The sequence below is a fragment of the Talpa occidentalis genome, unplaced genomic scaffold (assembly GCF_014898055.3).
Source record: "Talpa occidentalis isolate TD23 unplaced genomic scaffold, MPIMG_talOcc4v2.1 talOcc4.6, whole genome shotgun sequence".
NCBI classification, from domain to species: domain Eukaryota; kingdom Metazoa; phylum Chordata; class Mammalia; order Eulipotyphla; family Talpidae; genus Talpa; species Talpa occidentalis.
In genome coordinates, this window is record NW_023604972.1 from 45929033 (window position 1) to 45942155 (window position 13123).

Here is a 13123-nt window from a genome sequence, read left to right on the forward strand (position 1 = left end):
TCAGTTATTTTTCCTGAAAGTGGAAAAAATAATAGTAATATCTCACAAAGTTATTGGAATATTAAATGGGAAAGTGTACAGTATTAAGAATAAAGTATCTAACATGTGTTAGCCATTATCATGTTGCTATTATTATCATTTACAGCAGGAATTGATAAACAATCTCCCTTTCCTGCCTCCCCCCCAATAGATAGCAACAAGGCTAGGGAAAAGTCAATAGTTAGCAGGGCCAAACCAAGGAGGTAATTGTGGGGTATATTAATAGAAGATGTGAAATCCAGACATGTGAATTAAGAAGATTGTAGCCACATTTCACGTTTGTGAACTGCTGCCTCCCTGTCCAGGAAAGCAGTGACTATTGGAATGAAGCACTCATTTGTAGCGGGTAACTTATAAACTAGTCATGTTGCATAGACATAAACATGCTTATTAAATTTTCTTCATCATGAACTAGGTTATGCTAATAATTATTTTTCTCAGTGAGTGGCCTTAGAAGGTGCTAGTATGCATAATATTACTGAATTATTGGTTAACTTTTCCCAACCATTCATCATCTGGGAGTGTTGGGACAAGAACTCTGGGCTATCTGCTCTCTATTCAATTAAGGTAGAGGGAAGATGATGTACGGGGGCCAGTGTGGACCCCTTGTGATGGGTCGTTGGTACAGGAGGATGTTATATATAAACACAGCATGTGATGAATTTGGGGTAACTTGGTAGTGTTAGTCTCCCCTCCCTTCTTCCCTTCTTCTTTCCCTTTTAAAAAAGCAACACATTTGCATTTAGCATAAGTATAACAGATGTCTTATTGGGTCTCCTTTCAGTGCTATGATTATATGATTTTTTAAAAAAAGTAAAATCAAATTGATTCTTGAGACAAAAATTGTCTAAGTTACTCCCACTAAGGTGTCAGTATGGTTACAAAATGTCTATAAGGAGGGGGTTAGGGGAGGTAACACTGGTTGTCAGAGGTATTCACAGCTGAGTTTTCACAGCACTGTTACATGGAATCAAGAAAATGACAACTTTTGGGGCCTCCCTGGTGGTGCAAGGAGTTATGACACAACCTATGAAAATGTCCGCAGCCACTGCAGCACAAGTTCAATCCCTGGTCAGCAAGGGAGCAACCCATATGGTACAGCAGACCTCTCCTGACCTGCCCGCTGCTCCCCTCAGTATTGTACTTTGGTCAATCTGCCTGTTCTGTCCCTCACTCCAACTCTGGTGAATCCTCTCACCCTCCACACCTCTGGCCTGTACCCAAGATCTTTTATGCATAAATAAATGAAACTTTAAAAAAAAAAAAAGAAAATGACAACTTTTTAAGTAAAAAAGGAGAAGATGAAGAGGGAGTTAATATGGGACTTACAGCTCTCAGGGACTTACAATTTTGCTTAATTCATTTCCCCCCCAGTAGACATTTACAGAGCACCTACTATGTGCTTCAGATACAAAAATGACAGTCTCAGTGCCAGTTTGTCTGAAGTTCTCTCTTTGCCTTGGCTAAATAGTAAATAGTCATGGGAACTGCCTGTGACAATTTACAGAGCTAGTCCGAAAAGCCAGCAGTTCCGGCACCGTTGCAGACCCGCTTTATGATGGTGGTGAAGACTGGAAACAAATGGAATCCCCGCCATTTTACAGCAAGGTGTTCAATGCATGGGCAAACTACCTTCAGACAGGTTTGCCCATCTCAGCTCAACTGCCAGACCCAGGACGTCTCTTCTCTGGCCAATCGAACCCAGCCAGCCTTTGCCTGATGCAACCACTCCCATTTAATAAAACGACTAGGTTTAGACCAGCTATTTTTATTTGATCCGGTAAAAATAGCTGTCGCCACTCACTCAGTCCTGGCGGGAATCAAGGCCTCCACTCGTAAAGTGTGCTTCCCAGTCATTTACTTCCCAGTCCCTGGCATTTGGGGGCGCAGCTGGAGCCACTGTGCCGAGACCGCATAGGGTTCCACTGACAGCCTCTCTCGGGGAGACGTGAAGGTGCTTTCGCTGGGAGAGGCCCCACCTAGCTCACACACACGCAGCAAACCTCCCGGCTGCTGCTAAACCTAGGAGGGGACGACCCGAGGGTCCCGCAGCGAGGACGATGGATCAGGTCCGCCTCGTGCACTTAGTCCAGCAGGAGTGGCGGGGCTGGGGTTAGGGGAGTAGAGTCAGGGCCTTTGAATGTGGGTATCAGTCCCTCCTCCAGAGAGGGGGACTCAGCCCCTCCTCGAGGGAGGGGTGTAGAGGGAGGGGTTCGCCAGCCTCAGCCGTGCCCGAGCAAGGTCCACGCCATTTTCCTGCACCCCCTCCTCCCTCGTGTGACCACTTTTGATCCCGCCCCAGACAAAGGCAATCTGAACTCCAGCAGAACGAAAAGGGGATCAGGTTGCTCTCTCCGCTTCCTCTCGCTTCTCCCCCCTCCCCCGCTTCTCCCCTTCTCCACGTGACTTTCTGGAATCTTTGCCAAAGCTCCGAGTCCCTGGGTCCATTTTCACACCGCGCAAAGGAGAGAGGAAGGAGGGAGGGAAGCAGAGGAAGGTGGAGCGTGTCTCCTCAAACGCGGGGATCCAGCCGGGGCCGATTCTGTGTGTTTCCGGGCTTACTGGGCCGAGTGGCATTGAGTTCGGGGTCCCTTCCAGTCTCTCCACCTTTCTCCTCCGTGCATTTAAAATAATGGCTCCTCCTCTGCTCCCTTAATCACACCCGACCCTGCAGGCAAGCTCCTGGGTGAACGGTGCGGAGGTGGCTCTGGGTGTGGAGCACACGGGGACCCCGCAGCTCTCCGCACCCCTGCGAGGGGCGGGGACGAGAAAGTAGCAGTCGAGCCCTGCGCGCCGCGGCCCGCGTCTTTCCCGGGCAGCTTTGGAACAGTCCGCTGCAGGGAGCGCGGCTGGAGGCGGCGCGGTGCGGCTGCAGCGCCGACCGGTCCCGGGAGCTGCCTGCAGCGCCGCGCAAAGTTTCCTGCGAGCGGCCCCCGCCGGCGGAGCTCCACGGAGCCGGGTGGCCGCACCAAGAAGGAGGTGTGGGTGGGTCTTTCGGGGCTGCTGCTGCCCCCCTCCTCTGCCGACGCAGAGCCTACGTCGAGTGTCAAGTGAACTTTGAAAAGCTGTTTCAGTGGAACCTGCGCCGGGATCTGCACGGGTCCTGCCACAGGGAAATGCTGGGAGGCGCCGCCGGCCGGTGACCCGCAACTTTCCGGCGAGACTTTGCCGGGAACTGAGCTCTGCCTCCTCTTTTTTTCCTCCCAAGTGCAGCCCACGTTGGCGTCCTGCTTTGCTGGCGAGCAGGGCGCGCTCTCCGCCCCGGCAGCGAGTGAACTGAATCCCCCGCCCGCCCGGGCGGGCCGCACCATCACCTCATTTCCCTGGAGGTAGCCGCCGGCCGACCCCCGCTCTTTCTGCGCCCGGGCTCGGGGTGCGGAGGCCGGCGTTTCGGCGGAGAGCTGGTTCTTGGATGCTGAAGGCTGAGCTCCTCCAGCGTGGGTGCCGAGGCGGCAATGGGTGTCTTCAAAGTGTGGCTCGGGGTGGCCCTAGCTCTGGCGGAATTTGCAGCATTGCCTCATCATTCTGAAGGTGAGAGAGCTCTCTGTGTGTGTGTGTGTTGTGTGTGTGTGTGTGTGTGTGTCCGTGCTCTTTAAAAAGCCCAACGTGTTTATGGAATTGTGGGTCGGATGGAAGTTTTTTGGAGCTAGGCAGGTGGGCAGGTCGGTGGGTGGTTGGAAGGGTGGGAGGGCAACCAGGTGGGCTTTTTCTGAGAAAAAGATTATTTTGCATTCAGCGCACACGCCCCGCTCCTGCCTACCTTTCTCTGCACTTAGTGCGTTAGGGTGGGTGGGTGGGTGGCGGACCGAAGTGGCAGCTCTGAAATTGGAGTCTTTTTTCCCACCTCTCCGCTGTCCCCGAAAAGAAGGCAGCTGCCTGGAGCGTTTAGTGAAGGGCGAGCAGTTACTCTCACCTGTGTAAAAATACTTCTATAAAACCTACCATCCGGCATCTTAATAGTCTCCGCCACTCTCCCGCCCTGTCGCCTCAATAAGTCTCGGTAAAGTCTAGTTAAGATTTTATCATTAGCTGCTTAGAGCGTGTTCTGGATGTAAGCAATTCACTTGCACTAAAAGAAATCGCACCAGCCGGGGAGGCACTAGTCTACCTGCTTCCCCGGGGGGGTGGGGGTGGGGGTGGGGGTGGGGTGGGGGAAGTGGGTAATAGGAGTTTAGCTTCCTTTCTGACTTCGCCCTCTGCTTCCCTGTTTTGCTCCGGGGCTCCAACTTAGGCGTCAAACCCAGGAGCTGGAGCAAAGAAAGAAGGAGTCTGAGCATTGTTGTCGCCATGATAGCAAAAGCAATCTTGACTCAGGCAAAGAAATGAATCAATAAGTAAAGGGTCCTAGGCTGGCGGACCCGAGCACGCTAGGCGCTGGGAGCTCCCACCTGCTCTTTGGAGCGGGGAAAGTCGCCCGGCTGGTGCTTAGAGGTGGGAGGGAGCTGGCGGGCTGGTGGGAAGGCTGCTTAATCCACAGCCCGGGCCTCCCGGCTTTCCCTCCCGGCTCCATTTATTATCCCTCCAGCTGCGGGAAGGAGAGAGAGTTCACCTGCCCCGCTGCAAATCAGAGCTGCAGCCGCGGCGGCGCGGGCGCGGGGCGGGGCGCCTTCCTCGCGCGGGTGTCGGGTGGGGGCCACTCGCGGGTGCAGCACGAAGTCCTGCCTCCCGTCGGCCTCCAGCCCCTGGAGCAGCTGCCTCTGCTCGCTTTCGGGGAGAAAGTGGCGTGGCCTTGGAAATCCACGCGCAATGGTGCGGCTTGGCGTGGGGATGGGCATCTCCTCCCGCTGCCCTCGGGGTCGTGTGTCAAGTGTGTACTGTCGCCGGAAAAAGCACGTCTGGGGCCTGTGCAGAACCTCTTTAAACCAGTAAAAATATGTGTAGTTTACTATATGTGTGCGCGTTGCATACTTTACAAAAAATAAAAGTTAAGGGCTTAATTGTATTAATGGTCCAGATGCGAGAGATAGCCCAGACCACCCAAATTTGAACTTCGAGACTTAGAAAAATTACATTTTCATTTGGTGGTGGCAGATTCTTATTTAGAATCCTATCTCAGCAACGCTGAAAACGTGCTCTCTCTCTGAGATAGCTCACCAGGGGGCAGCTGGAATGATGCAGTTTTTCAGAACAAAATTTCTTGAAATTATAAAAACCGTTATTATTAAAAAGGGTTCGCTGTAGTGAAGGTGGACAGAGTTTAAGAATGTCCAGTCTTATGTGGGGGCAGGACGAGTGCAGGACTAGAGGGGCGCTATTCTGCCAAAGATTCTTTGGAAACTTTGTTCTTAACCGTTTGGTCTCACCGTCAGAGCATTTTGGAATCATTTTACAAATTTGATTGATAGATGTTTGGGTTTCCAGCCAAGGCACAGTGATGCTTATCTAATCATCAATGAGTGAATGAATATGGGCGTTTATTGAGTACATCTTTGCCTCGCATTGTGTTAAGTACTTTCTATTATCTCATTTAATGAATTTAATTAAGTGATGTCAATCCCACAGCCAAAAAAACCTAGCTGTCATCTCATGAGGACTTTAATTTGGTTTTGTCAAGTTTTTCTTTTCTCTTAAATATGAAAACATTGAGGACAAGGTTGGAAATCTTAAGGGTCTTAGAGATTTCCTCAAGTTTGTATTACTAGCCTTGGCAGTGCTTTTTAAAAATGGAAAACAAGCATTCACAAGTGTACTTCTCTTGAAGTGGCCATGGAAGAATTTGTCCTCAGTGAGAAGTAGCACGTTTTCCAGCATTGCTGAGATAGGATTCTAAATTAGCAACTGCCATTACCAAGTCAAAATATATATTTTTCTAAGTCAGGAGCATGTCACACAGGCTTCTACATCAGTTAATAATCCTACAATTGGGGCCTCTCTGGTGGCACAGCGGGTTGAGTGCAGTGTTGTGAAGCTGTCCGCAGCCTCTGCAGTGCAGGTTTGAGCTCTGTGGGCTGGGGAGATACCCACATGGCGCGGCAGACCTCTCCTGTCTCACCGCTGCTCCTCTTGGCAGTTTTTTTCGGTCCATCTGCCTGTTCTGTTCCCCGCTCTGTCTCTGGTGAATCCTCTCACCCTTGCGCACATCTGGCCTGTACCCCGGTTCTTGTATAAATAATTTTTTAAAAAAAATCCTACAGTTAGTGTTGATAAAGGTGTGGTCGGTTCTCATTTAGTGTGCTCACTGAGAGCTGAGGATGGCTCCTAGTTATCCCTATTTTTTCCAACTCAGCTAGTACACAATAGGTGATAAAAAATATTGGTATGATTACCAAATTACATTCCTTTGAATTAACCTTAAAATGGCTTCTATGAGAAGCTGCAGTGTGACCTTGAATGTACCACCTAACTTCTTTGGGCTGTGATTCCAAATGCTGGCATTGGCTTGGTGATAGCTCTAAAGTGTTTGCCAATCATCCAACATAGAAAATACAGGATCAATGTGTGCTTCCATTTATGGTCAGTTGCAACTTTTTGGTTCTGAATTTTATTTTAGTTATTAAAAATATAGTTTTTTACCAGCAATTTATTAGCAGTATTATTTTACCTTGTCTCAAATTGTCAAACTGACAAACTACTACGAGTTGAGAACTTAATACAATTAAGAAGTCACAGAAACTTCTAGCAAGCATGGATGCATTCTGAGTCAAATAAGCTCTGCCATTACATTTTTTTGAGAAACACATCTCGATTTATAGTGATAGTGGAAATTCTGTGAAGTTGCACTAGATAGAACATGGAGGTTAATAGAATGAGTTTTTAAGTCTGTGTCCTATCACTCTCCATGTAACTTTAGCCAATCCCACAATCTCCCAGTCTTTCCCTATAAATGCCAGTAACAGAATATGTTGAAAAGTATTATTTGATAGACAATGTTTTATTTATGAGGGATCAGCATATTTGGTTCCACTCTTGGCTGAGGGTTCCTTCTGTGTAAGATTCCATGCTTAAAACTCAGTGTTAAGGAAGAGAAGACATAGACTGGGGAAAAATATTTCATCTCTTCATTATTCCATTCCACAAATCTTTATTCAGAGCTTATGTGTCTAGTAGGGGGATACAGATGTCAAAAAACTGAATTCATAATACCAGCCCTCAAGGAGTTTGTATATCCAGAAATGGTTAATATCAGTAAAATAGCAGTAGGATATGTGAACATTGGTCCTTGGTGGATTTTCCAATTTGAATAATTGCAACTTTGTATCTTCTGGCTTTTGCATCTTCCTGCTAGTGGAAATAAAGGGGTGATTTACCATCATAGGCTCTTATACATTTCTGTTCTCTGTTGGGGATTGGACTCTGGGTGTTACCTCCTCATACACATCATTTAGTGAGGGCACAGCCATCTGTATTCACTGTTAAGACTTGAGTGGCAATATCACTCAATTTTACTTAGACACAGTAGTCATAAAATACTCACCACCACATGGCTCAGGAGAGGGGAGGGCATTACCACATGGTGAAGTTGGAGCCATTTGCCAAATCTACAATCCGTTCAAAAACTGTTGGCCCAATTTCATTTTAACTGTTAATTGATCAGAATCCTGGTTGACAATAATCAGGACTGTCCTTTCAGTCCAGAACACGATTCTATTTAACCACAGTCTATAAGCCATATGCTGAATTTTAACACAACATAAAGCTTGAACATTTAAATGCCAACTTGTGACTATTCCTAATGAATCAAGCCTCTGTGATATCGTGCTTTCCAAATCTCTTCATATCTTATGGTCGTATGTACCACTAATAGTTCTCTGAATTAATGGGCCTGACGTTCTGTGCTCTTGGATTTAACTGCTCTGCTTCACTCAGTTTACCAGGTCCAGTTTCTGTAGTGAATAGTTTCAGGATGTGAGTGCTGGTGCAAATAAAATCACATTTTTGCTAAAAACTTCCGACTTCATACAGGTATGTTATAAAGGAACATGCTATCATGTGCAAAAGATCTTAAAAGCAAATATTTATTTGTTCCAATGACTGTGAAGTAATGTTTGCTTATTTGACCACAAAGGAAGAGGATGGTCTCAGGGTCCAGCTTTTTTCTTGGCACCATACATGACCTCTTCACCTACAGAACTTCATGCTGCAAAGACTCTAGTACTCCTTGAGAAAAAGTGATGAGTGGAGAGGACCACTTTGTTTGTCATGTTATATGAATTGATGGGTTAAGTAAAAGGATTTTGTTTTAGTGCAGAACCAGAGACTACCCTGCACCAAGTCAACCAACCTCCCAACTTCATCTCCTGGGGGATGTGAAGCATGTGCTGTGTGTGTGCAAAATATGCTAGCTTTGGAGGATCACATCTGGCATAGGGTGGTGATAAATGTTTGATAGGACTGGGCAATAAAGCACTGGAATGCTTTATTGTCTCAAGAGAATAGAAATGAGGTTTTGGAAACCATGTTAATGGAGACTCATTTGTGAGGCTGCCTTCGGGGTAGAGCTGTTCTGTTTTAGCAAAACCCTCCGAGGGTGAAACTTATTTCCTTTGGAGTTGTACATCATAGAGCAACCCAAGTTGAGTTATTTCCTTTCCCTAATGATAGAATTTATCAGCAACTACATAGCATTTTGACTTGAGTCTCTAGCAGATGTTTGGCTTAACCAAGTGTGTATGTGGTGCCACCACACTCCTTTCTGCTTTATTTTTTCACGTTACAGTGAGTTTATAGCATCTGTCTAAACTTCCAGAAATGGGTTTTGATATGGGTGCTTGAATACTTCTTAATATACTTGATTTTGGAAACTTGAAAGATACTGGCTATTGAAAGGTAATAAAATTATTGAAGGTGGTGTCATTGTAAAGGTTAAATTTTGTTTATTTAGTCTAAAAGTTTACTTTTGTTATACGTAAGTGATAATCTTTTATCTTTCTCCTTTTGACTTATTTTGTTTGGCCTAATCCTTTTTATTTATTTATTTATTTAAATTTTTTTTTAATAGAGGCATGTTTTATTTATTTATTTATTTGTTTGTTTGTTTGTTTGTTTTGTTTATACATGCACTGGGTACAGTCAGAAGCGCGGGAGGGTGAGCGAATTCATCAGAGCCAGAGCGGGGAGCAGAGCAGGCAGAAAGACCGAAGTACACTGCGGGCGGCAGGAAAGGTCTGTGCGCCATGTGGGACCCTCCTCTGGTGGCCGGGGAGCAGCCGGGGATCGAACCGGCGCCGCAGAGGCCGCGGGCAGCTTCGCAACCCAGCACTCAACCACTGCGCCACCGGGGAGGCCTGGCCTAATCCCTTTTAGACCCATCCATATTGTCTCAATTGGCAAGATTTCATCTTTTATTATTGAGTAGTAGTTCACTGTGTATATATATACCACATCTTTTTTTTTTTTTTAAAGATTTATGTATGCATACAAGAGCTGGGGTACAGGCTAGAGATGCGGGAGGGTGAGAGGTCTCACCAGAGATAGAGAGGGAACAGAACAGGCAGACGGACTGAAATACACTGCTGAGGGGAGCAGCGGGCAAGACAGGAGAGGTCTGCTGCGCCATGTGGGTTTCTCCCTGGCCGCTGGGGCTCGAACTCCTGTTGCAATGGCTGCAGATCGCTTCACAGTGTGTTGCCTAACCTCTTGCACCACCAGGGAGGCCCCTTCCACATCTTCTTTATTCACTCATCTGTTGTGGGTTATATCTATTTTTTTCCATTAACTTGGCTTTTGTAAGCAGTGCTGCAATGTACACATGAGAGCATATACCCCTTCAAAGTAGTGTTTTTGTGGTCTTTGGACAGATACCTAGGAGTGAAACTGCTGGATCATGTGGTAGATCTATTTTTAATATTTTGAGAAACTGCCATACTCTTTGCCATAGGGTTTGGACCAGTGTACAGTCCTACCAACAGTGTATGAGGATTCCTTTTTTCCCACATTCTCACAAATAACTTGTTTCTGTTTTTTTTTTTTTTTTTTTTGATGTGGGCCATTCTTATGGGTGTGAGGTGGTATCTCATTGTGGTTTTTATTTGTATTCTCCTGATAAGTGTGTGTGAACAATTTTTTTCATGTCCTTGTTGGTTATCTGTGTCTTCTTTGGAGAAATGCCTATTTAGGAGCGCGTTCCCGCATCGCCATTTTGCAGCAGGGACCTTTCTTGCTGGAGACTGTGTGAACCCAGCAGAAGGCTCACCGAGGAGACAGAGGTAAGCTGGGAGGCTTGCCCATGCCGGGCGCCTTCTAGCCTGCAGTTCCAGCCCAGAGGGGAGCAGCACCCACCACTGGGGCAGACCGGGCGTGCAGGGGAGCACGTTCCCGCATCGCCATTTTGCAGCAGGGACCTTTCTTTGCTGGAGACTTGTGAACCCAGCAGAAGTTCCCCAGAGGAGCCAGTGGTGAGCTGGGAAGGTCGCCCAAGATGCCGGCCAGTACCAGCAACACAGTGTCACAAGGAATACGGCAAATTAGAAAACAGGCAGTAGGGAGTAGAAAAACCACATGCAACCCAGCAACTCCTCAGCAAAAAAGCACACCGCAAAAAGAAAACCATCTACCAGATTGCAACGACAGTAACTTGGAAGAACTTCTGAGCCTTCCAGATAGAGAATTTAAAATTGTTGTGATTAAAAAACTGACAGAAGTCATAAAGGAAAACAATGATAAGGGGAAAATAATTAATGACCAGAAGAATGAAATTGAGTCCCTAAAGAGGGAAGTAAAAGAAATGCAGGAAATCAAAGAATTAATGGAGACGCTAAAGAACTCTGGGAAAAGCAATGAAAGCAGAATAGATGAAATGGAAGAGCGAATAAGTACTCTTGAAGACACAGAAATAAAAAGAACTAAAACAGAAAAGGAAGGAGAAGTACGAAGGAAAAAGACCGAAGAAAGACTTCGGGAACTATCTGACTCCATGAGGAAAGGAAATATAAGAGTTATAGGAATCCCAGAAGGAGAGGAGAGAGATGTAGGAACAGAGAAAATATTCAAGGATATAATTGAAGAGAACTTCCCAAACGCGAAGAAGGAGCTGAAAATTGATATACAAGAAGCAAGAAGAACACCAAACTTCCATGACGAAAGGAAAAATACAGCAAGACACATAATAGTAAAGCTCCCAAGAATCCAAGACAAGGAAAAAATAATGAAACTAACAAGAGGGAAGAAACAGATAACGTTCAAAGGGAAACCAATCAGACTGACATTAGACTTCTCTGAAGAAACACTAAGGGCAAGGAGAGAGCGGAGGGACATAGTCAACAGACTCCAAGAAAACAGATGCCAACCAAGAATACTCTATCCTGCAAAGCTCTCCTTCCTCTATGAAGAAAGAATAAGGACCTTCCCAGACAAAGAGAAACTCTGGAATTTTATTACGACTAAACCCCCACTCCAAAAAACACTACAAGGAGTCCTAAAGCCAGAACCTCAGAGGGACGAATAACAACAAAAGAAGGCCAAAGAAAGTTATTAAAAGAATAAATAAATAAAATCAAAGGAAAGACAAACACAATGGCAAATACAGATGCTAACATATCAATACTAACTCTAAATGTAAATGGACTAAACTCTTCAATAAAAAGACACAGAGTTGCAGGCTGGATTAAGAAACAAAACCCAACCTTTTGCTGTCTCCAGGAAACACATTTAGCTGCAAAAGATAAAAATAGACTCAAAGTTAAAGGATGGAAAACAATTCTACAAGCAAATGGACCAAAAAAGAAGGCAGGAACAGCTATACTCATATCAGATAAAACAGATTTCAAACTTAAAAAGATAAAAAGAGACCCCAGTGGTCATTACATTATGATCAAGGGGACAATACTTCAAGAAGATATAACACTCATTAACATATATTCACCAAACGAAGGAGCACCAAAATATATCAGACAACTATTGGCATCTCTGAAAACAGACATCAGAGAAAACACATATGTAGTGGGAGACTTCAACACACCACTATCAACAATGGATAGATCAACAAGACAAAAAATAAGTAAAGACACTAAAGCTCTAAATAAGGATCTAGAGTGCTTGGGCTTAACAGACATATATAGAACACTAAACCCAAAAAAATCTGAGTATACATTTTTCTCAAGTGCACACAGATCATTCTCCAGGATCGATCACATACTGGGGCACAAGACAAACATCAACAGATACACCAAGATTGAAATCATACCAACCATCTTTTCTGACCATAAAGGCATCAAACTAGAAATAAACCATAAAAAGAAGGCAAGGTACTCTCCTACCTCGTGGAGATTGAAACCCACACTACTGGAAGTCCACTGGACTAACGAGGGGATAAAAGAAGAATTAAAAAATTCTTTGAATTGAATGACAAGGAGGACACCAATTTCCTAAATGTATGGGATGCAGCAAAAGCAGTAATAAGAGGAAAATATATAGCAATAGATGCTCACATCAAGAAACAAGAAAGAACTCAAAGAAACAACCTAATCTCAAAGCTCAAACATCTAGAAAAAGAACAACAAAAAAACCCCAAAACCAGTAGAAGAAAAGAAATAATAAAAGCCAAAGCAGAAATAAATGAAATCGAAACTAAAAAAACAATCCAAAAGATCAATGAAACCAAGGGCTGGTTCTTCAAAACAATAAATAAAATAGATAAACCCCTAGCCAGGCTCACAAGGGCAAAAAGGGAGAAAGCACAAATAAATAGGATAATAAATGAAAGAGGAGAAATCACAACGGACACAGCAGAAATCAAAAGAATAATAACTACTATGAACAGTTATATGGAAACAAGTTCAACAATCTAGAGGAGATGGACAATTTCCTACAACTCTACAATCACCCAAAGCTAGATAAAGAAGAAATAGAACACCTAAACAGACCAATTACAATTAGCGAAATTGAAATGGTAATCAAAAACCTCCCCAAAAACAACAGCCCAGGACCTGATGGATTTACAAATGAATTCTACCAAACATTCAGAGACGAATTGGTACCTATCCTTCACAAACTCTTCCAAAAATTGAGAAGGAAGGTATAATACCTAACATGTTCTATGAAGCCAACATTACACTAATATGATAATATCAATAGATGCTGAGAAAGCTTTCGACAAAGTGCAACACCCATTCATGATAAAAGCCCTTGAAATTCTTGGGATACAAGG

The 13123-nt window shown here is 44.8% G+C and overlaps 1 protein-coding gene across 1 annotated transcript in view; it reads left to right on the top strand.

Moving 5' to 3' along the window:
* Positions 1-2933: 2933 nt before the first annotated feature.
* The window catches only part of FRAS1 (Fraser extracellular matrix complex subunit 1), a 445491-nt gene continuing 435301 nt past the window's right edge, over positions 2934-13123 (top strand). Inside the window, exon 1 of the mRNA XM_054687966.1 lies at positions 2934-3570. Coding sequence (XP_054543941.1) covers positions 3495-3570 — 76 coding nt within the window. The 5' untranslated portion in view covers positions 2934-3494. The remainder of the gene's footprint in view (positions 3571-13123) is intronic.